We start from the raw sequence: 24,447 nt of genomic DNA, 5'->3' as shown, positions 1-24,447 counted from the left end.
ATTGTGAAATGTAGAATGGCCATACTCTATTTCACATCCACTATTCACTGAATTTTCTCATTGTTAAGTTTATTTTTAGTAATTTGACTTTTCTTAAGATATTCTTATTTATTAATGTCAATTTCCATAGACTTTACTTTTTTGCTTTCATATCAGATGTCTTAGAGGTACCTATTTTATCACAAGAAAAATTTTATTCATTTCTTGTGCTTTAAGGGACTTAGACATATCATATGGGACTCTGGATTATATATATAATTTATATATAATATTTTTAAATCTTTATGAAGATTTGATAATGTATGTAGAAAAAAAAGGAAATAAGTAGGGCTTGATAGATTTTGTAGATTTCCAGTATCCCTGAATTTCTATTGTCTATATGGAAAACAGAATAGTAGGAAGAATGTGACTAATTTCTAACATAAAATATATTCTGTGAGTCAGCTTTTTTCTCTCCCTTCCTTCCTTTCTTCCTTCCTTCCTAATAAATACTGCACTCTATACAGACAAATAGCGTGAATTCTTTTTCTACATATTCATTCTCATTCTTGGACCAAGGGAGCCATTATTTTAAATTATAGTGAAACTTTCAGCTTATATTTATTTGATATTTGTAATTACATGGAACTAATTTATCAGGCAAGTTATTTGCATGTGTTCCTAATAAGGCAGGCGTTATAGAAAGAAAAAGTGGTTCATTTCCTTTGATTCACAGTGAAGCAACGAACACTAAATTAAATTCATACTAATCTCCCACTCAGGTATGGTTAATATTTATATTGCCAGATATTCATTCCTTCTGCATACATCATTGACAATGAGGATGACCAAACTCACATGGGGTCTTGAAAGCTGGCATTATAATCTTTTGGATATGTATCAGGAATGCCATTCATGTTTTGAAAAAGTACTATTACAATTTTTTAGCACTCAGAATAAATCCTATTTCTAACCTCCACTTACCCACACCATATGTGTGTGTGTGTATATATATGTGTGTGTGTGTGTGTGTGTGTGTGTGTCTGTGTGTGTATGTATATATATATATATATATATATATATATATATAGTATTCTATTTATATGGTATTTTATTGGTATTGTATGTTATATTATATGGTATTTTATTTATTTTATGTATATGTTATTTTATTGCAGTAAAAGTATAAATCGTAGGCAATACGGTTCTAATATTTCTTTTCATCGTGAAAAATTTCTACTCATTTCAAAGCTGGGAACTTTACTATGTAAGAAAGAAATTCTTGACTGTAAAGGGACAAGGCAGACAAAAGTTACGGCTCCAGGTTCTTGATTTCCAGGGAGATAATAATCAGAGGGAAATATAAAGACAGATTTTATTCTAGAAAGTTATAGTTCTCAAAATGTCGCCCCCAAAATAATTTTATAATTTTTTAAAAATTGTAGCGATTTGTAAATATTTATTGCAACTGACCAAAAGATAAACACATCAGAATGATATTCAAAAGTTAGTGGCTGGTCATCTTCATTCCAATGGTAACGTTGTTTGAAGTGAGGAAAAAAATATAAAAGCAAAAAATACTATAAAACTGCATTTCAAATTCATAAACGTAGAAGTAAGAATACATGTGTTGTAGAAAGTTAAAAGAGAAAAGAATCTGCCTCTCATACCTGGCTCCCAAAGCTAAAAAGAATAGATACATTTATATGTATAACTGAATCACTTTTTTGTACAACTGAAACTAACACAACATTGTTAATCAACTATACTCCAATATAAAATAAAAAGTTTTAAAAAAAGAAAATAAGATTAACATGTTCCAATACACTAAATCTCAATGTAAGGACTTTTTCATGATAAATGTTTATAAAATAGCAATTTACCACTTAAGGTTGCTAAATTAATGACATCATTTTGAGTTAACTTTTTAAAGAAAACTGTGTTGCCATATTTTATCAGTTAGTTACATTAATTGGAATAACAAGCACAAGAAAATGCTGCAGTAATTATATTAGTTAATCCAATCTTTAAAACTCAACCTCCCTAAAAGTTCATAGTATTCAGTCAGGAAGAACTCTAGCTAATTCATGTATCAGTGTCCACTGTACTGTTCTGCTGTACAGAACGATCTTCTGGGTTAGCCCACTAAGGTGATAGCTGAAAAGACTGAGTTCTTGCAAGATGAAGGGTTTCCTCCATCACATGCTGGTCAGTGACAGCATGACAGCTAGAACATTCAACTGACTCACTGTCCTGGTCCCTCTGGCACCACCAGCCCGCCAAGCTGCCTTCTCTAGTAGGATAAATGTGATTGGACTCACAATCCTAAAGGTCAGCTTATGAAAATATTAAATGAACTTCTTTGACGTTAATGAAAAATTTTAACTGTGGAAAAGAAAATTCTATCATTCAGTAAGAGTCAATATGACTTTACTGACAGGAACAGATTTTAGTCAAATAATTTGAGCTCATATAATGGTAACCACGATCCCCATTACTGGATTTCTAATTCCCCGTGATAGTCATTAATCTATGTGAGTGTTTACTTTTATATACAGATATGCAAATACACTAAGAATACATCTAAACAAGCCCATATAAAGGCCTTATGGCATCCAGACTGTCAGTATATAAATGTTAAAATTTAGTTCTAGGAGGCACCACTGAGTGTAGTGAAAACCAGACTAGGGGGATAGTAGGGCACATTAATTAAAAGTCTGGGTTATAATATCAAATTCAACTGTGTTCATTCCTCAGCCACTGCTCTTTACCTATTACCTTAGGCAAGTTAATTCCTTAAACATTGGTTTCCTCAACTGCAGAGATAATCCACACCTCATATGATTAAATAAGATATACTGGATACAAACCAGTCAATAAATGTTATTACTAACAGTCTTTTTTTTTTTTTACATAAACCTAAATGTATTCAATGCAAATATTGTAATTCCTTTTTTTTAACCATCTTTTATTGAAGTACAGTTAATTTACAATTTTGTGTTAGTTTTAAGTGTGCAGCAAAGTGATTCAGTTATACGTATATATATATTCTTTTTCAAATTCTTTTCCATTATAGGTTATTACAGGATATTGAATATAGTTTCCTGTGCTATACAATAGGTCTTCTTGTTTACCTATTTTATGTATAGTAGCATGTGTATGTTAATCTCAAACTCCTAATTTATCTCCTCCCTTCCATTAAACCCTTTGATAACCATAAGTTTGTTTTCTATGTCTGTGACTCTGTTTCTGTTTTGGAAATAAGTTCATTTGTATCATATTTTTAGATTCCACACATAAGTGATATCACATGGTATTTGTCTTTCTCTTTCTGACTGACTTTACTTAGTATGGTAATCTCTAGGTCCATCCATGTTGCTGCAAATGGCGTTATTTCATTCTTTTCTGTGGCTGAGTAATATTCCATAGTATATATGTACCACATCTTCTTTAGCCATTCCTCTGTCCATGGACATTTAGGTTGCTTCCACGTCTTGGCTGTTGTAAATAGTGCTGCAGTGAACATTGGGGTGCACGTATCTTTTCGAATTAGAGTTTTGTCTGGATATATGCCCAGGAGAGGGATTGCAGGATCATATGGTAACTCTACTGTTAGTTTTTTAAGGAACCTCTATACTGTTCTCCACAGTGGCTGCACCATTTTACATTCCCACCAACAGTGTAGGAAGGTTTCTTTTTTTCCACACCCTCTCCAGCAGTTATTGTTTGTAGACATTTTAATGATGGTTATCCTGGCTTGTATGAGATGATACCTCATTGTTGTTTTAATTTGCATTTCTCTAATAATTAGTGATATTGAGCATCTTTCCATGTGCCTGTTGGCCATCTGTATGTTTTCTTTGGAGAAATGTCTATTTAGGTCTGTTATTACTAATAGTCAAATATTTTGTGGCAATAAACATATTTCCAAGTAAACAATATTTTCTCATCCCAGATTGTAGCCAATTTACAGAAATATATTAAGCTCTTCTGTTATATTTATGAAAGGGATAATTCATTTTAAACTTAGATATACTCTAGTACTGCACATGCATAGAAGCACGCCTATATCATGCATGTGTATGTTCTCTCTCTCTCTCTCTCTCTCACACACACACACACACACACACACACACTCCTAACTGGAACTGTTTTCTTTTTAAACCAAAGAATTGAAAGAATAGCCACTTTGGTCTCATTCACAAAATATGCATTAATGTGGTCAAACCTGGTAATTTTGTGAGCTATCCTCATTTGGGACTTTTGTCATGGAATTGAAATGCTTTTCCTTCTCAAACTGGTTCTCCACAGATGTCTTGTAAAAATGTCGAGAGCCAACTTTTGAGAGTGATTTGACAAATTAGGCTTCTGCTTTTAGTTTAGCTGGGGATAATATAGTTTTTTAGTTAGCACAAATGTAAAGCATCTCCTCATTTCTTGACCTGCTACTTTGATCAAAATGTCAAGAAGCTGCTTAAAAAATAGTAACCCAAGGGTTTAGGAATGGGCTTGCCATATTGATCAGGAGTTAGCAGAAGGTACCATCATGTTAGCTTTATCATTGTTATATTATTTTGTTCTATAAGACTCACTGATTGATATATTAGAAAGTTAAGGCTTTGTCACAAGATAACTACATTATTTTGCTAAACACAGGATTCATTTGGTGAAAAAAATTAGTATCAATCAGCTTGACCGAATGGGTTACTCAGGTTAGACACAACAGTAACTTTGGTAGTGTTTGGATGAAGTTACATTTTAAATCAGCTTTCAGTTAAGTGTTTTGTTCAAAATTCAGATTATTGGACCCTACTTTGACTCAATGAACCAGATTTCTTAGAGTTCCTCAAAAGTTACACTTTTCTGGAGCTCACTCTAAAGCTTGAGATCCTCTGCCTGAGACCATACAGTAATATTTGAGTGCAAATTGGTATTTTGTGGGATAGCAGAGAAAAGTTTTGGATTAATATGAGAAGTCTAGATATTTGTCTGGGTTCTGCCTCTTACTGGTGGTTTGATCTTGTATAATCATGTAACCTCCCTGAACATTTTTTGTTTCATGTTTACCCATTAAGGTTATTATAGGAAGCTGATGCGATAAAAGCACTTTTTAATCTGCATGCTATCATATAAGAGTAAGGTAACATTATTATTATGGTTATAGTTAACGCAAACTCTTTAAATAATAATCTGACATAACAGAGTTTTCTTTTCCCATATAATGTTATACATTAAACAATAATCTAGGTGTCAAAACTAAAAATACATTAGAGAACGTGATCAGGGTGGAAACCAAGCAGTGAAGGCAGGCCAGCATCTCAGGTCTGAGTTGGACCTGGACTGATTTGAGCAAATGATAGAAGTGTTTTGAAGACAAGTGGAATCCAATGAGGACAACAACAGGGTACAAAGAAATTAAATTGCATTGAGAGCAGATGGAAAATGAATGCCTTTGCCTAAGTCTACCTACCAAAGATCTAGAAGACATAAAGACAACAAGCTGAACATAAATCAGGCATGGATCACTACAGATGGAGAAGTATGCTGGCCCCTGGCATGCATAAAAGAATATGAGACCATCTTTTTTTTTTTTTTTCCCCACATTGAGCCAGGATATGAGCTCTTTAGGGCACTGAGTCTGGTTCTTGACCTCCTTATCAATAGCACTTATTAAAAATAAAATTAGAAGGCAAGCACCAATGTAAGAAAAATTTTGAAAAATGAAACTTTGGATCAGAGGACTAAAGCCTGGAGAGAAAAAATGAAGAATCTCTCCTGTGAATATTTTTTTTACTGAAGGGTAAGCCTGAAATAATATCAGGGTATTACACAATCCTTTAGCTTGTCAATCAGTTGCAAGAAACGGGCCATTCCTACCCCCTCCAGATCTCCTGAAATATCAAAAGATATTTATTCAATCATTCATTTATTCAACAGATGTTTTTGGAGTACGTTTTACTGTGCTAGGCAGATACTGGAGATACAAGAAGGAGCAAGGCAGATATAATTTGTGCTCTCAGGAAGCTAAGGCTAACTTGTCCCATGCACCATGTGCCTACTGTAGATGGTTAGCAAAAGTGGCCACAGTGACTTTCCTCCCTACATCCACACCCCTTTGCAATGTGACTGCAGCTCCATCAATAGGTGGAGTCTGTTTTCCCACCCGTTGAACCTAGAACCTGTGATGGCCATGAGAACAAGCCTGGGCTAACACAGATGATGGAAGATGAGGATCCGTGAGGAACTAGCCATTCTTGCTATGGCCACCTTAGATCAGCTGGCTGACAGCCGATAGAGCAGCTCACCACAGAGTGAGCCCAGCTAAGACTGGAAGAACTGTCTAGCCCAACCCAGCCCAGCCCAGCCCAAATTACTGATCTATAGAATTGTAAACTAAATAAATGGTTGCTTTCAGTCATTAAATTTTGGAAGGATTTGTTATGCAGCAAAAGCTGACCAAGTAGCCCTTAGCTATGTAAGTATGACTCAAAGTTTATCTTGGGCACATAATTTTCTTATATGATCAAATTACCTTGATAACTGCCAACTCTCCACTTGACTTTGCATTGCATGGACATGATCTCAGTGTACAGTTTCAGAATACAGACACCCTGGGAAGGTTTGATATTGGATCTCTGATCTGCAGAATATGAAGTTGACTAATGTGCTTGACATGTGACACATACAGTACAACATATTTCTTGGAGAAAATACAAATACATAGATAGGCAGGACATAAACATCTACAATGTTACAGAGAGCAGTTAAACATTTAATGCAAATCCAATTAGCTTTGTTTCCTAACATGACGGTTCATGACTTAAAAAGAAAAGAAAAACAAAACAAAACAAAACACGTCTCTGTCAGATACTGAATTTGTAAACGAATCAATGTCCTATAGACACAGCCGTAAAGTCTCCAATTTTTCCCCCAAATAATTTTATTATTTTGATATATTAGTGAAAAGATCACCAAAGACTTATGTATTGTTCCAGATGTCTGTGTGTAACTGCCTTGATTCTAATGATGACACATCAGTGGAGATGAGTGAAAGGGATATTTGATTTATCTTAATTTTCAAATATGTCAGAGTGTCTTTTCCTCTTTTCCTGGCATCCACTCTTCTGTGTCCAGTTCTCCCAGCTGGGCGTTTTGGGAAAGCAGCCAATTCCAGGGCTAATGTGTTTCTGCTGTTATCTGACAGTGATGCTGCTTCATAGAGGCAGCGATGAAGATAAGCCCCATTTGGATGTATTATTAAAGCAAACCTTTTAGTTACTTAGACCAGAGCTTCCCCAGTTAGCTTCCTTTCTCCTCTCTCTGGCTGTGCAAGAACCACACATGCGGCTGTGAAACTGCTGGATTTGGAGGGGAGTCAAGGGCAGTGTCGGGGCAGCTGAAGGACACTCATGCTGAACTCAGGAAAAACGTTCCACCAGACAAGCTGGGAGCTGAATTTCCAGGAAAGCAAGGCAGGTGAAGGGTTCTGAGAGGATCAGATATGACAAGAGACCCTGGCAGTGGTACAGGGTACAATACTGGCAGCCACTCCCCAAAGCGCCTGAAAGGAGAAGGAGGGTATAAACAGGTGCTTAAGGAGAGAGAACGAATCCTTTACAATGGTCATCGTTTTGCTCCAATGGTAAATATTTTAACCTTAGTTTAGGACTGAGGGTTTTAAGTTGCATTCTTTAACATATTATCTTCAGGTTAGAGAAAAATCTATTTAAATTCCTACCCTCTTTAAGTTATTCACAAGATTTCCAGAGTCACTGAGAAGGAGAGCTGCTTAGTAAAAGGAGCAGGCTTAGAGGTCTTGATGTGAAAAAAAAAATTAAAGAAGCAGAGTAGCAAAACTGTTCTTTCTGGCTTTTGTTTCTGAAATGGAATTAGAAGTGAGACATAATAAGTTAATAATTTCCCTTTGGTTGGAAATAGGCCTGCCATCATTACCTCATGCTCCCAAGGGCTTGAAGTTCCTGGGTTCATTTTAGCATTATTTAATATCAAGAGTATGAGGATTCATGTCGCTATGGCAGATCCTTCTGGGCCATATTACATTGGTCCTGTGGTCAATTAGAAGGGGTGAGCCTGGGCTGGGTTGGGTGGCAGTAGTGGCAGTCACAAGGGACAGCGAGGGGTGGGGAACAGGAAGCAAAGAGGAAGCAGCTGCATCCTAAGGGAACCAGGCTCTCTCTCTGGCTCTGCGACTTGACGTCCTGATCATTTTTAGGGAGCCATCTGTCCCCACTGTTCTGCTCCCTGGCCCTAGAAACTTTACCTAAGATTCTGACATGAGGGTTTACTTTCACAGGGAGTTTGAATTTGAGTTCTGTGTTATAAAATTACACAGGCTGTGATTTTTGGATGCTGGCACCATCATTCAGAAATTTACTTACTTAAGTTAATTTTAATAATTAAGTGATTGATTTACTTTACAAGTCAGACCCCAAATTTTCCAAACCAGTGGCTTAACAAGGCAACATTAACTTAGAGATAGATTTTTTTTCCTCTTTCCTCCATTTTGATTTCTCATGTGATTATTCTGTTGTGTGTAAACCTTGCATCTTCTGTGCAGGCTCCCATCTGTGCTCTTCTGTGCATAGGGATATATCTTCCAACAAACAGTCACTCCTCATTATACTAACCTCAACTGGTATGATGACTGTTGCAAAACTAATTTAGTTCTAATAATTAAGTAATAAGTTTGATGTTTTCTCTAGAGTTCAGGTATACAAATTTATAAATCAGTGACTTAACAAAGTTAAAGGTGGGCCATTGAATCCTCTTTTCTCCTTTGGTGTGACAGTGAGTTGCTGGGAACATCGTCACCCATCACTACAGTGGGCAAAGTGCTGACACTTTCTCTGTAACTGTAGATCCAGAGTAGGACTGGCTTTTGAGAAGTGACAGGGACATTGGAGTGATATGCATGGAACACCTAACATTGGGGGGAATGAGAAGAATTCTAGATTAAGGTCGCTTCCACAATGTGCTGAAGTCATTAATTTTGCATAGAAGCAAAGGCTGTGAAGACAGTATATTTATGGATATCTGATTGGAATGTCTCTCTATCTGAATGAATATGTACACAATACATAGAGCTCAGCTTATGTAACGAAGTGCCTCTCAGTCACAATGATCATAATTTGCTCCCCTCCTCCCCGCCTCCTCAAACTGATCTCAATCCCCTGGTTACTGATCCTTTTCCAATGGACTCAAATCTTGGATTTTAAGAAGCTCTATAATTTTTCTGTCATCCCCAGGAGGTATACCCAATCCTAGAAGCTGCATACCTGATGGTTAGTCCTATCCACTGTATTGGCCGTGGAGGGGAGGTCTCTGGTGTTCTGACGCATTCTAGTGGAGTTCTGCTGCTCAATGGTGGAGGAAGTTGGGATACAGAACTCTTTGAAGCATCGTTTGAAGTTTTCATCCAGAAATGCATAAAGGACTGGGTTCAGGCAGCTGTTTGTGTAACCTAGAGCAATGCAGAAGTGCCAGGAAACAGTCTGGAAAGTAGTTTCTGGGATTGTGATCAAGGCTTTGATGATGACGTAAATGTGAATGGGGGTCCAGCAGACAATGAACACAGCCACAACCACCAGCACCATCCTGGTGATTCTTCGCAGGTTCCGATCCTTTTCTTTGGAGCCAGAGAGCATGCGGACACTCTTGAGGCGTAAGATCATCAGTCCATAACACACCGTAATGATGAGGACAGGCATGATGAAAGCAAAGATGAAAACACAGATTTTCAGCAGGTTTTCCCAGTACCAGGTTGGGTGAGAAAATGTTAGTGTACAATCTATGGAACCTAGATGAAAAGAATTATAAGGAAGAATTAGCAGCAACTTTTAATGATGTCATTAGGTGTTACTATTGCCATTTTGCTCTCTAATTTATCACCTTGACCTGAGCTAACTTATGGCTATTACTACACAAGCCAGAAAAGGAAAATTTAAAGAAATCATGGAAGAAACTCAGTTCTCTTTTGATTTTCAGGGAGAGTTATTTTTTCCAAATACGTCATTTAACTTGTCCACTTTGATGACGTTAAGCTTTCATTCAGTTAACAATTATGAATCTCTCACCATGAGCTAGATCCTCTATGGGGTCTAAGTTGATATAAAAATATAATCACTGTCCAGATTCTATAGGAGTTTCCAGCTAATGGGTGTCTTCACTCCAATTTCTGGGGTTTTTTTTTGGCCACCCATGTGGCTTGCGAGATCTTAGTTCCCCAACCTGGCCACCACTGCAGTGAAAGTGCTGAGTCCTAACCACTGGAAAACCAGGGGATTCCCTTAACTCCACTTTTTTTTTTGGTATGTGGGCCTCTCACTGTTGTGGCCTCCCCCGTTGCGGAGCACAGGCTCCGGACACGCAGGTCCAGCGGCCATGGCTCACGGGCCCAGACGCTCCATGGCATGTGGGATCTTCCCACACAGGGGCACGAACCCGTGTCCCCTGCCTTGGCAGGTGGACTCTCAACCACTGCGCCACCAGGGAAGCCCCCTTAACTCCACTTTTTGATGGGTGGTTTATCATTCTGAAATGAAGTCTAAAAATATAAATTTGTCATGTAGGCAGCCACTTGAGATTTTAAAACAAGGCTCCACTTAATGTTCTTTGGGTTTAAGCTCTAATTACTCTTGAAAGAGCTGTGTTCTTATTTTCCCATCATTTTGATGAAGTAAATGCAGAGAAATCAGGAACCAATAGATTATGGTTTATCTTCTATTTCAAATGTTTACTGGACTTAAAATTATAGGGGAAAATTCCTATTTCAAAATATTCAAAAGTATTTTGCTAAAAAGAATCATTAAAACTACAGTTTGTCTACAGCATGGGACCACTCCATAATTTCTACTTGGCTTATGACTTCACTAATATATCTATCTATATTCTCTCTATCCCTCAGGCCTGCAGCCATACTCACCTTGCCGGTACTTTGTTGTTGCCATGAACATCACAGGCAGACCAATGGCTGAAGAGAGGATCCAGTTGCAGATGTTGACGATCTTGGCATTGCGGGGAGTGCGGAAATCCAGGGCCTTGACGGGATGGCAGACTGCGACGTAGCGATCAATGCTCATGGTGCAGAGGGTGAATATGCTGGTGAACATATTATAGTAATCTATGGAGATCACAATCTTGCAGAGGACGGTTCCAAATGGCCATGTTCCCATTAGGTAATTGACACTCTGGAAGGGCAGGGTACTGGTTGCTAGGGCATCTGCCAGAGCAAGGTTGAAAATATAGATGTTGGTGGCAGTCTTCATTTTGGTGTATCTAAGAGATGAAGGAAGAGCAGTGGCACCGCCAGAAAAAAATAAAACCATCAGGGTGAAATATAGTTAAGCTTTCAATTAAAAAGCAAAAACTAAAAAACAAAAAACCAGAACAAAACAAAACCCCCCAAAACCAAAGCAAAAACAATTGCAAGGATTAGTGGAAGGCATTTGAGGTTAGATACAGAGGAACTCTTTCACAGGACTAGATTGGCCATTTATAACCATGTGCCTATGGGCTGTATATATAACTTCTTTACCTATCAGTTTCATTATCTGTAAAAAAGTTATAATAACAGCTGCCATACTGGTTTATTGGTTTATTTGTTTTTTTTTTAAAAATGTGCCGGACACTGATAGGTGTAACAGACCCAGGGAGCACTCAGTCAAGTATACAGACATGGGGTAATAATACATTTTAATTCTAAATATATGAGAAAAATTTCAGCTATATAGTTAAAATTATGGAACAATGTAATCGTGAAAGAGTGTATGTATATGTACGTGTATACACACACACAAGAACACACACACAAATATACAGGCTATTATGGAGTCATAGAGATGGGGCAAAGGGAATAGTAGGGGTAACATAAGGAAAGAAGGAAGGCATCTTGGGAGTGTACATGCACACGTTTAATCTTACGGTTGGTAGGAGTAGGTCATTCAAGACAGAGAGAAAGCCTGAGCAAAGGCATAGAGGTGAAATGGCATGATGTGTATGTTTGGCACTGAAAGAGTAAAAATGCCAGCAGGAATGACAATGAATCTGATGGGGGAGGAATATAGAGGCCAGTTCATAGAGGGACTTGTATACCATGGTAAGAAGATTAGACTTTATCCACTTTGTGATGGGGAAGCTAAGCTTGTTTGTCTTGTTTTTATTATTTAATAACTTTATGGGGGCATATAATAAAAGTATACAATTTGATAAGTTTTGCTCTATGTACACACTTTCGAACACATCACCTTAACCAAGAGCAGGGATTGGCTTGCACACTCAATTAGACTGCACCTGATTTTGTAAATAGTTCTATTGGTACACACTCACACCCATTGAATTACTTCTTATCTCTAACTGTTTTGATGATGCAATGGCAGAGTTGAGTAGTTGCAACAGAGACTATATGGCTTGCAAAGCCTAAAATATTTACTATCTGGCCCTTTACAGCAGAAAATGCCAACTCTTGATCAAAATAATGAACATGTCAATCACCACCCCCCCCAATGGTTCCTTGGGCAGCTCTTTAATCTTTCCATCTTGCCCCTCCCTGCCTTGACCCCTACTCCTACTGTTCTATAGACAATCACTGATCTTGATCTCCTTTCTGTCATTATAGATTAGTTTGCATTTTCTAGACTTTTTATGTAAATAGAATCACCCAATATGTACTCTTTTTTTGTCTAGCTTCTTTCACTCAGCACAATTATTTTGAAATTTATTCATGTTGCTGCATGCATCAATGATTCATTCTTTTTTATTGTCCAGTGGTATTCTGTATGGATATGCCATAACTTGTCTATCCACTCACCTATTAATGGGAATTGGGTTGCATCCACTTTTTAGATATTACAAATTAGCTGTTATGAACAGTTTTGTACAATTATTTGTATGGACTTATGTTTTTCTGTCTCTGGGATAAGTATTTAGGAGTTTTATGTGTCCTCAAAGCCGCAGAGATTAGAACTACCAAGTAGAAGACAAACAGGTACGGCGAGACACTAATGAATTATATCTGATGGTAGAAGAATACCTTGCAAATATATTGTCAAATTGTCAAATATATTTGACACTCCACATCTATCTGCTCTGCTGTTGGTAACAGGACCTCAGTTTCATTCTAAGGAGCCACTCATTTCCCATTCTCAGTCCATGTACTTTGCGATGGGCTCCATTGCTAGTTCAAGGCATGAAGATTTAAAGTGAATGCCCAGCAATGGTCTCATGTCTCAACTAGAGCCAGTGAGATTTTGGGGGGAATTCTAGGGAAAGAGTATATTATTTTTAAATAATTAAACCTGAGAGGAGGCAAGGTATGTAGTTGTTGGAAGAGCCTGTCTGAAAATGGATTTAACCCATAGCATGTGGATCTGAGAGAGTGAGAGAGAAACCCATATCTAAAGCCTGCATGATGTAAAGGCACACTCGACAGCATTAGTCACCTTCCCAGACAGCAGACCTTACATTTCACATCTTGTCTTTAGCAGAATGTTTTATGTCAAATAATCACGTTCTTTACTGTCAGTTTATGACTCATCACACTTTTAACATTTACTTCAGGCTCATCTTAGCACCAGGTACTTATGGATGTATGATTGTTTCATTAAAAAAAAAATCCTTTCCTCCTCCAGAATGAGATGTTTGTGAAGCAAAATTAGGTTAGGGTTCCACATCACAAAAGGAAAAGTGAATATTTATCTGTAAAAGCTATGTCAATTGGCATTTTACAGGAATAATGCTGTTTTTCTCCATTTATCCTAAGAGCTTTCCTCTAAAGATAGCCAGTATTCATATCCCAATTACTCACCCTTTGAATCACAGCAACATATAAAAGAGGGTTCAGCAGTTTCCAAAATATATGGAAGAGAAGAATTATACAAGACTAAAGGTTTGGGAATTCCACTTGCCTCTGGCATATCTCCAAAGGCTTCAATCTGAAGGGATAGTCTGACCAGAAAAGGGGTCATGCAGTCCAGCAAACATGAGCTTTTCATTCTGTTCTGTTCTGACATGGTGGTATGAACATTGCTCCAGGAAAGTTACAGGAACAATCAGAGTCACACTATAAGTTATAGGAGTATACGAACCAGAGTTAGCAAGCATGCCAAAGAGGTGAGCCAGAGGAAGGATTACCTTTGGGTTCAGTTTACCTGGGTGGGTCTGAGTAGAACTCCTGGATGTCAACACACAATCCTTTTTCCATCTTTTGTACCTATGGGTTCTTACTGTGTCATAGATGAGTTTAGTGGCAAAGTGGGCAAAACAAACTGGGAGGGATAGGTGACACGTTCTCAGAGTGTCTCACCTGTACTACAGGACCTTTTTGATATTGATTGTTCCTGCTATGCTCACTGAATTGGATCTTTTCCTCTAGGCGGTGAGCCAAGCTATTTTTTCCTTTCTAGTTAGCCCACTGAAGTTTTCCCAGTATATATTTAAAAATTTTTTTTCTAAATGATCCAGTAGTTTATTTGCTATATGAATCCAAATGAATTACAATACAACTATTAAAAAAATATTCTTCTCAGGACCTTCAGTGCTTGACCCATTAGAGTGATTTTATGAAGCTTCCAGATGCTGTGTTGGGGAAGAGGTTTTATAAGCCCATTTCATTGGCAGCTCACCTATTCTCCTGTGTTCCATACATACCTTTTGTTCGTAAGTATCCTTCCTTTTTTTGTGGTTATAATTACTATTTATCTTCAGATGCATTCTTCATTCCATTTCTCCAAATATTACCACTTACCAAAACATCATTGATTTTTGACCCACTTGTGCTACATGAAGCCAAACTGAATAAATTACTCTCGTATACCAATGGGATAGGCTTTGTAAACCTTTTGTTGTTGTTGTTCTATTTTGCTTTTGAGTTAGTTCTTGAATTGTGATGACCCTATCTCTGTCCAGAAAAAAAATGGAACAAGGATGCTTGAAAAGAGGAAAAACGTATTCCAGAATCCAGCTTGTCAGTTTTGTACCCCATCATGTGCTTCACATGGCTCTCTACCTATTTTAGGAGTTCACAATAGAACCAGCTGGGATGTACAGAAGATTTTTGCCTCTTTTTGGGTTGATTTTCTGCCCTTTGATATTTTACCAAATGGAGCTTTTTTTTTCTAATATCAGTGAAGAAGAAAGATGACTAACTCAGTAAGGATTCAATGAGCCCCTTTTATATGTTCAGCATTGTGCTTGGAAAGATACCTTTTTCACATCTGTCACGACTTTTATATCCACTTATCCTCACATAGAGAAATTCACATTTTTAATGGAGAAAAAACTTCCTTAGAGTGTTGTCTTTTAATACTCATGATTAATTGGATAAATCCAATGAAATAAAGGCACTTGTCCTTCATTTCAGATTATTATTTAGATGAAGAAAATGGTCAAATTAGTACCTACCTGAATCTCTCCTTTATTATCCATTCCATTCTGTTGTCTCAGGCAAACGTGTGTGTGTGTGTGTGTGTGTGTGTGTGTGTGAAAGAGAGAGAGAGAGAGAGAGAGAGAGAGATTGAAAACAACCAAAACCTATGATACATTCTCATTAGGTATTAACACAGAAAGAGACCATATATTGGTTTATTATTTTCTGTTATCTTCTCAACTAGCTTAGTGGAGGGAACAGGGGATTTCTCACTTTGCTATAAAATATTCTAAAACATTTTACTTACATTTATTTCAAAGTGGTTTCTGTGGTCAGTGACCAAATTTCCAATGAATTTATACTAGCAAAAGGAGAAAGTAGTATTCTGAGACCTCTGAGCCCTGCAGACAGAAAAGTGATTATTGTTTACTAATTTGTCTCAGAAGAGAAGACAGAGAGAGGTTTACAGGAAATTAAATAGAGAGGCACCTCCTTTCAGAGGTCAATTACCTCTTTCTGTCTCTGTGCCACCAGAGTGTAACAACCATCAGAGTCTTTTTCGTTGAGTGGTACTCTTTTTTTTTCATCCATACTGCCTTTTTGTTGTTGTTGTTTTTCTCTATATTCCTACTTTCCTCCTACTCCATGTCCCATTAATGAAAATTCATGAAAAAAATAGCCTTCGGATGGAACAAGGACAAAATTCTGCTTTCTTCAAGCAGTGGATGAACCTTATAAATAGAAAATGCAAAACTAGTAACCGATCATATTTTTATTTTCTCATTTAGCACTAGAAAGAATCAGAATAAAATGTGTGGCTCCTTTTAATAATTCCATAGAATTTTAATGGCACTAGAATCTAATATACTTCTATTGTACTGAGCATCCTGCTAACCTCATCATTTCATTCTCTTTTGGCTTCCAATTTGTCTATTTTCTTCTTTACTTTTCTTATTTTATTGCATGCATTTTTGTAAGGCTCTTTAAATCCTCTTGTTAGAATTGGGAACTGAGGTGGAGGATGGGGAGAGAACAGGGCCACACATCAATGGAGAGGGAAGGAAATGAAAAGAGAGACTCTTCCATTATGGCCAAGACACTTTGCTTGACCAGTTTTTGCATTACACCTTTTGGAAGTGCTTGTTTCCTGCTTTATTTGATTTCTGAAAATTTTACATACTTCAGGATATTTATTTCATCAGAAGTTTATATGAAAAAAATAATGTTTTTTCCTTGATTCCTGTATTCTGTGATAAATAACATTTACCTATTATAGAAACATATTACCATGCTAAATCCTCTGATGTACGTAAACCATTATAATTCGGTGAAATATTCTTATCTGTGACTTTAGGTTTTTGTTTCCTGAAATATAGATTTTTATCTCTTTAGACCAAATTACTTCAAAAACAGCATCAGAATATCTGTCTCAGCCTTTTGCTTCTTAGATAACAATGTTTTATTTTTATTCTAAAGGCCTGGTTTTTAAAATTTAGAAATGCTTTAGGGACTTCCTTGGTGATGCAGTGGTTAAGAATTTGCCTGCCAGTGCAGGGGACACAGGTTTGATCCCTGGTCCGGGAAGGTCCCATATGCCTTGGAGCAACTAAGCCTGCAAGCCACAACTACTGAGCCTGTGTACCACAACTACTGAACGCATGTGCTGCAACTACTGAAGCCCGCATGCCTAGAGCCTGCGATCCACAACAAGAGAAGCCAACGCAATGAGAAGCCCACGCACGGCAACAAAGAGTAGCCTCAGCTTGCTGCACTAGAGAAAGCCTGTGAGCAGCAATGAAGACCTAACACAGCCAAAAGAAAAAAAAGAAATACTTTAGCTTCCAAATTTGGGAGTTCTAAGAGAAAAGGAAATTCCTTTTATTTTAGGATCTGAAAGTTCTGAATGTAAAAAATAATCAGATGTGCATTACCACTAACATCAAATAATAATATACCCTAGGTATTTATTTAATATTGAAGGAACAAAAGAGAAAACTTCAAAATATAATAAAACAATTCTACAAATGTCAATATTAGAAAATTGCTTTCTGAAGAAGCTCAAGTGTATGCTGTAGATTATAAAGTTTTAGAGAGAGTAGACTATGAGTAGAATTATTATCTACTGCACTTAGTGCAACAAATTTAAGATTTCATCTATACTTTTGGTGATGATGTGCATTTAATCACTCAATACAAGTATAATATGAAAGATAGCATGAACAGAAAAGTTAAAAAGCTATAATTAAACTATCCATTCAAAACAGAATCCAGTTCAAGATTGTCACCAGTAAATGGAATTGAATACAGGAAGAAGGGTTTGGATTTTAATTATTTTTCTTTATGATAAGATGAAACAACCTTTTTTTTTTTAGGGAACCCGTGGCTTTTGAAGTAAACAGGGAATATTGCTTTTTGCCTTGTCATTTTGTTGTCAAATTAAAAAGAACTTTGGTCATAGAAGGTCATGGAACGATGAGAAGTAAGATCTGAAAGGGGCTTTCAAGACCACACAGTCTGATCACCTTTTTTTATGGTGGAAGAAACTAAGCACAGAGAGACGTATGAATGTTTGAGATCTTTTCCCCTCATTTCCCTAAGCTTCATTTAAAACAGAAATGTACCTTCTGTGCTGTAACTGCATTGTGGGCCATGTGTATTTCTGGATGTTCATTGTTGATATACTCAACCCACCGTATAGCTAAAGCAAGGTAGGCATACAAAGCTTTTTAATCTTCTTTTCAAAGATGCTCATGCTGGGAATATCTTGGGAATTTTGAGATATTTTCTCATTATATCGAATGTTGTAACAGAATCATATTTTTAAAAGGAGAATTGAGTTTGCTGCATTTCCTTTGCTTTACTCTTTCACAATCCATGATTTAAGCCTATCAATTCTATGTAGTTGACACACAGCCTCTCTCTCAAATTCCATGAATGCCTTTCCAACTCTCTTTGGGACATCTGTAATCTGCTATTGACTTCTCAAATGCAATACTTGTCAAAATGTACTTATTCTTTCTTACCCACCACCACCAACACTACCATCACCATCATCACAATCAACAATAGCAAAATAATCAATAACATCATTGAAGAAGATGTAACAAATGGAGAGTTGAGATAATTAGGAAGACAAAAGTTAATTAAATTTTTAGAAATAGGGAGTAGAAGAGGAAGGGTGAAATACGACTCCCAAATTCTAGCATGGAAGAATGGACAGATGGTAATATCATTGTTTAACAGAGAAGGAAGAGAGGAAAAGCAGTTTTGGTGTTGATAGAAAGTTCAGTTTTGAGTATACTATGTTGTGGGACAAAAGGAAAATGACTATTAAGTACCCAAATATATGTTTGCAGTTCAGCTGGAGCAATTTATTTATGTCATCAGCCTCTAGGTGTTAATTCCAGTCATGCAAGTGGATGAGATTGCCTTTTTGTATGTTGCAAAATGTGAAGAATGTTGAAATCAGAGAAGAACAAAGTTCCATAAAGGGACAGAAAGAAGAGAAGGAGAGAACAAGGGAGAGACAGAAGGTGTGACTATGTTATACATGATGCTTCAGACTGTGAACGGGAGAGAAATGAGTTGTAAAATGTCAGAGCCAGAAGCTTTTCTGTGGAAAACTCTTCTAATCAGCAGACATACATTTTTGTAAATGGGAGGTTTGATTTTTATCAGTAACCAAAATAATAGTTATTTTCTATCATGACTATGTTTGATTATACAATGTAAAATGCAATTATTCATAGACTATAACATTGATGGCAGTTGCTTGAAATAGAATTTATCAGAATTCTTGCTTTTGAAAACACAAGTTTGTAGCAGTACCACAGCCATGAGTATGTCTATATGTGAACTCATATATTTTATATATTCTAATATATTAGATCACTTCTTACTTATATGATACATATTTCCCTATAAATCTTATAGCTCATATAAGAAAGAAATTCAATAGAAATTTCCCCAAATTTGATCATCTTAAAAATTTACATTACAATCCCAATATAAACTTGTAGAATGGAAAGACATTTTTCTATAGTCCTAATAAAAATAAATAAAATTTGATCAACTAGGCTAGAGGAAAAATTAAATTATTTTCCACTTACCTATAAGAAATGATAATGCAAAATTGTTAAAAAACTTGAAAATATCTACCAATCTATGAATGACATGTAATATGTTGTCATTTTAATTAACATTTTACTAATTACTCTAGAGGTTGAAAATAATTTTATGCATTCCTTGGTCAATTATACTGCCTCTTGTTTTTATCTTTTGCTCATTTTTGCTCATTTTTTATTGACTTGTCAGAGATTAAAATGTTTACTGTAACTGTAAATATTTCTTCTCAGACTGCTACTGTTTAAAATTTTTCACCATGTTTTGCTGTTCCTTAAAACTATTGAATTTTAACCTCTTTGATGGTGTGTGTATGTGTGTGTGTGTGCCCATTTTTCATTAAAGGCTTTTCTTATTATGAGGTTATTAAAATGTGACTGAAATTTCCTTTTTTTTTTTTTTTTGTGGTACGTGGGCCTCTCACTGCTGTGGCCTCTCCTGTTGTGGAGCACAGGGTCTGGATGCGCAGGCTCAGTGGCCATGGCTCACAGGCTCAGCCGCTCTGCAGCATGTGGGACCTTCCTGGACTGGGGCACAAACCCGCGTCTCCCGCATTGGTAGGTGGACTCTCAACCACTGCACCACCAGGGAAGCCCGAAATTTCCTTTTAATAATTTAAAATATAGATTTTTCAGAATATATTTTTAATTTCAAAAATATGATGCATGTTTATTGTAAAAATAAATAATACAGGAAAGCACAAAAGAAATAGAAACCTGGAACTCTACCACCTGGAGATAGCATTTTGGTCAACATCCTTCTAAACATCTTCTTATACATGAGAAGAGTAACGTTCATTTATACTGGCTACTGACCTGGCATTGCACTAAGTAAATTTACAAAATTGAAGGGAGAGGCACTTCATCATCCCCATGTTACAGATGAGAAAACTAAGCCTCAGAGATCAGCTACCTTACCCAAAGTTGTAAAGCTCATAAGTGACAGAACTGGTGTTACCTCAGGTCTGTTCACTGCTCCATGCTGCCCCCCTCTAATGTATCAGAATGTCACAGAGGTAGAATTTGAGTCTTGTTACTCTTCCAAGCCCAGCACATAGGAGATACTCAAAAATGCTTATTATATTTGGTTATCTAAAATATATATTTAATCTTTAAAAAATTTTTAAAAATTTTTATTAGTTTTTTTAATTTTAGAATTTTATTTATTTTTTTATACAGCAGGTTTTTATTAGTTATCCATTTTATACATATTAGTGTATACATGTCAATCCCAGTCTCCCAATTCATCACCCCCCCACCCCTCCCGCCACTTTCCCCTCTTGGTGTCCATACCTTTGTTCTCTACATCTGTGTCTCAATTTCTGCCCTGCAAACTTGTTCATCTGTGCCATTTCTCTAGGTTCCACATATATGTGTTAATATACAATATTTGTTTTTCTCTTTCTGACTTACTTCATTCTCTATGACAGTCTCTAGATCCATCCATGTCTCTACAAATGACCCAACTTCATTCCTTTTTATGGCTGAGTAATATTCCATTGTATATATGTACCACATCTTCTTTATCCAGTCCTCTGTTGATGGCCATTTAGGTTGCTTCCATGACCTGGCTATTGTAAATCGTGCTGCAGTGAACATTGGGGTGCATGTGTCTTTTTGAATTATGGTTTTCTCTGGATATATACCCAGTAGTGGGATTGCTGGATCATATGGTAATTCTATTTTTAGTTTTTGAAGGAACCTCTATACTGTTCATACTGTTAATCTGTATTCAAGAAATACCTGAACATAATTTCATCCTTGTGATGAAAAAGGTCAGTTCCTCTTCTCCTATCTCATTCCTATTGCTTATGTGGTCATTTTCAGTATTTGTAACTGATTATCTAATCTTTACTTCAATATCTCTAAATAACATGCTTCTAGAGTGTGTTGAGGGAGTTACCTCTGAAATATCTACTTTGGCTTGACATTCACAATGGTTTGGCTCACTTTATTCCATCCATCTTCTTCTTTACTCCAATGGTGTTGATGGAAAATTCTGATTTTCTTCCTTTGCAATGAATTATCCCTTCTCTGTCTTGCAATTTTATCTCTTTTATGTTCTTGAATCTCATTAATATATGATGAGACTTTTTTTTAAAGATTGATTGTGCTTGGCACTCAGAGAGTCCCTCCAGTTTGAAGTCTCATCACTTTCTTTAGTTATGGGAAATGTGGGGCTATTATTCCTTCAAATAGTGCCTCTCTTCCATTCCCTCTGTTGTTTACTTCTAATGGATAGATTTTCTCTGTCTCCACTTCTGGTATCGCATTTGTTTTTTCATCCTTTCCATTTCTATCTCATTTACTACATTCTTCCAGCTCACGAACATAGTCTTGATCTTCCCTCTTTTTGTGTTACCCATAGAATATTGAATGTCAAATATTGTGGCTGTTATCTTCAGAATTTCAAATGTGGTTTCTTATGTAACAAACTTACATGTAGGCTATTGCTCTGAGTGCTCTACATTTGTTAAATAATTAGGTAAGTGTTATGATTATCTCCATTATACAGATGAGCAAACTAAGGCACCGACTGGTTAGGTAATTTGCCCTAGGGACACCTGACTGGCAATTGTTGGAGGCAGGGTTTGAGCTCACATTATTTGGGTCCTTAGCTGCTATGCTTTGCTTGTTAATAATCATCTCTTCTTATTTTCAGACAGCTTCTCCTTGTTTCATGGAAACAATACTTTCTTTCACCTCTCTGAAGATATTAAATATAACTTATTTTAAAGTCATTATCTGATTACTTTTTAACTCTGTTTCCTCAAGTGTAAATTCTTCTGTTTGTTGTGCACCCTTTCCCATCTCTTTCATAGTGTAGTCACTCATTAACAATATGATGACCATTGATTTTGAGTTGACCCTTAAAGTTAATATTCCTTGCTAGACTGTTCACTGACGGGACAAGAGCTGGAATCAGCTCCTGAGGCTTGTGTACCATACTGTTCTCAATAAGAATGGAGGATGGGGTGGGCTTGAGGTTGACAGAGTACACCAGTGGCTACCTTCTAATCCTCCAGAGCATTGCTGGTCTCCAGGCGCAGCCTAGTATCTCTGCGCCAAACACTGCACCAGTTTTCAAATGGACATTATTGCTTCTGTCTAGCTTGTAGACTGGAAAACACACAAGGGTCAACCCACATGGCCTCCACCATTGTGGACATCTACCCCATTATGGAACCCTCAGGGGGGCCTCCCCAACCTGAGGCTCATACTGTCTATTCTCTGTCCCAGGCATTCTTTTGGCATTTTAGTTTATCTGAAGTGAAATAATCTCCTTTCTTCTGAATTCATAATTTGAGAGTAAAGTCGTCAGTAACATTATTATGATCTTAACATTATTGATCTTTCTGTTGCATCATTCACTCTTTTCAAAAGAAGGAATCACTTATCTAGTTTATGTTTAGGATAAAGTGTTGGTTATGTACAGTTCTGCTCCTATTCCTGTTGCTTTCTGAGATTCAGCTGCTCAAAGGAAATGCATGTTACATCCCACTACTCCAGCTTCCAAATTTTAAAGGAGCTGGTCCCCGTATGGAGAAGTTGCTAGTGGTCCAGGACTGTGGGTTAGTGTATTTCATTCTGGGATTTAATTAAGAAGCCATTATTACTGTACAGCTATGTCGCATCAGCAAAGTATTTATCAGTAACACAGCTGACATTTTTTTTCTCTGCTGATTCATTTTGCATTATCTCTCAGTTGGTTCAAACATCAGCAGAGAAAGTAGGAATGACATTGAATAAGACCATTTAGGGTCTTCCCTGGTGACACAGTGGTTAAGAATCTGCCTGCCAATGCAGGGTACATGGGTTCGATCCCTGGTCGGGGAAGATCCCACATGCTGTGGAGCAACTAAGCCTGTGCACCACAACTACTGAGCCTGAGCTCTAGAGCCCGTGAGCCACAACTAGTGAGCCCGTGTGCCACAACTACTGAAGCCCGTGTGCCACAAATAAGAGAAGCTACCGCAATGAGAAGCACACATGTTGCAACGAAGAGTAGCCCCTCTCGCCGCAACTAGAGAAAGCCCGTGTGCAACAACAAAGACCTGACGCAGCCGAAAATAAATAAAATGTAATAAATCTATTAAAAAAAGACTGTTTAAGCATTCATATTGCCTACGGAGAATTTCTCTATCATTTCCAAAAATTTATGTATGGCTCTTCATTGATTTATTGATTTAATCTGTGTTCTTTTAAAAGATAATTTCTGAAAGATGTTCTGGAGTTCAGAGGCCAGAAGTAAAGTTTAGTGCCTGTTCTCGATCATCCTGAAAATGAAAGATTGTTTCATATTCACTTTTAGTTTGAGTATTTAATAAAGGCCAATCTTGTGCTATTAATGAACTTGAGAAAAAATTTCAACCTTTTGTATGCTTGTACATGAAATCTTAGTGCAATGTAACACATGTGTGGACTATATTAGTATTATTTGTTTTGTTGTTTTGTTTGTAAGCCTGTGGAGTATAGAGACCAGGATCAATCTGTACTCTGCTGCGTACTTGTCTGAATGACAGGATCAATTCTCCTAACCCTAATGCCCACATTTATATAATTTCTTTAAATATGAAATTCCTATTCATCTCATGTTCTTAAAGCATTCCCTACCCCAAAGAATAAATCATACCCCCCATCCTATGTCATCTTATCATTCTCACATTGATCTACATTTTTACCCCTCCCCTCTTGCCAGAGGAGAAGAGGGAATGGCATGTGAGAGTAGTGAGGTTGAGTAATGGTGAGAAAGAAAAAAGCCCCTGAGAGCTTTTAGGGAACAAGTCTAGTTGCTAACAGCCAGGTTGTGATATTCCTTAGTGGAACATAATTCCACAGAATATCAACCTCAGGTGAAGACTCTTCATGACCGTGATGCCACAAGACTAAAACAAGTGGACTCTATAACCATGCATGATCAAAGACAAAACCAAGGTCACCCATAACCATAAAAATAACAAACAT

At 36.9% G+C, this 24,447-nt stretch overlaps 1 protein-coding gene across 3 annotated transcripts in view; it reads right to left on the bottom strand.

Moving 5' to 3' along the window:
* OPRM1 (opioid receptor mu 1) overlaps positions 1-24,447 on the bottom strand; it is a gene marked incomplete at both ends in the record, with an annotated part of 163,951 nt that overhangs the window by 118,872 nt on the left and 20,632 nt on the right. For 2 of the 3 annotated variants that reach the window (XM_081250835.1, XM_081250834.1), the window contains 2 exons: positions 9,276-9,796; positions 10,922-11,274. In XM_081250835.1, coding sequence (XP_081106961.1) covers positions 9,276-9,796; positions 10,922-11,274 — 874 coding nt within the window. Of the gene's footprint in view, positions 1-6,574; positions 6,620-9,275; positions 9,797-10,921; positions 11,275-24,447 lie in introns of those variants that run through there. The other variant, XM_081250833.1, reaches the window with a different exon arrangement.

This window comes from Mesoplodon bidens (genome assembly GCF_964165515.1).
Source record: "Mesoplodon bidens genome assembly, chromosome: 12".
In the NCBI taxonomy this organism is placed as follows: domain Eukaryota; kingdom Metazoa; phylum Chordata; class Mammalia; order Artiodactyla; family Ziphiidae; genus Mesoplodon; species Mesoplodon bidens.
This window is presented reverse-complemented; position numbering and strand designations above follow the sequence as displayed.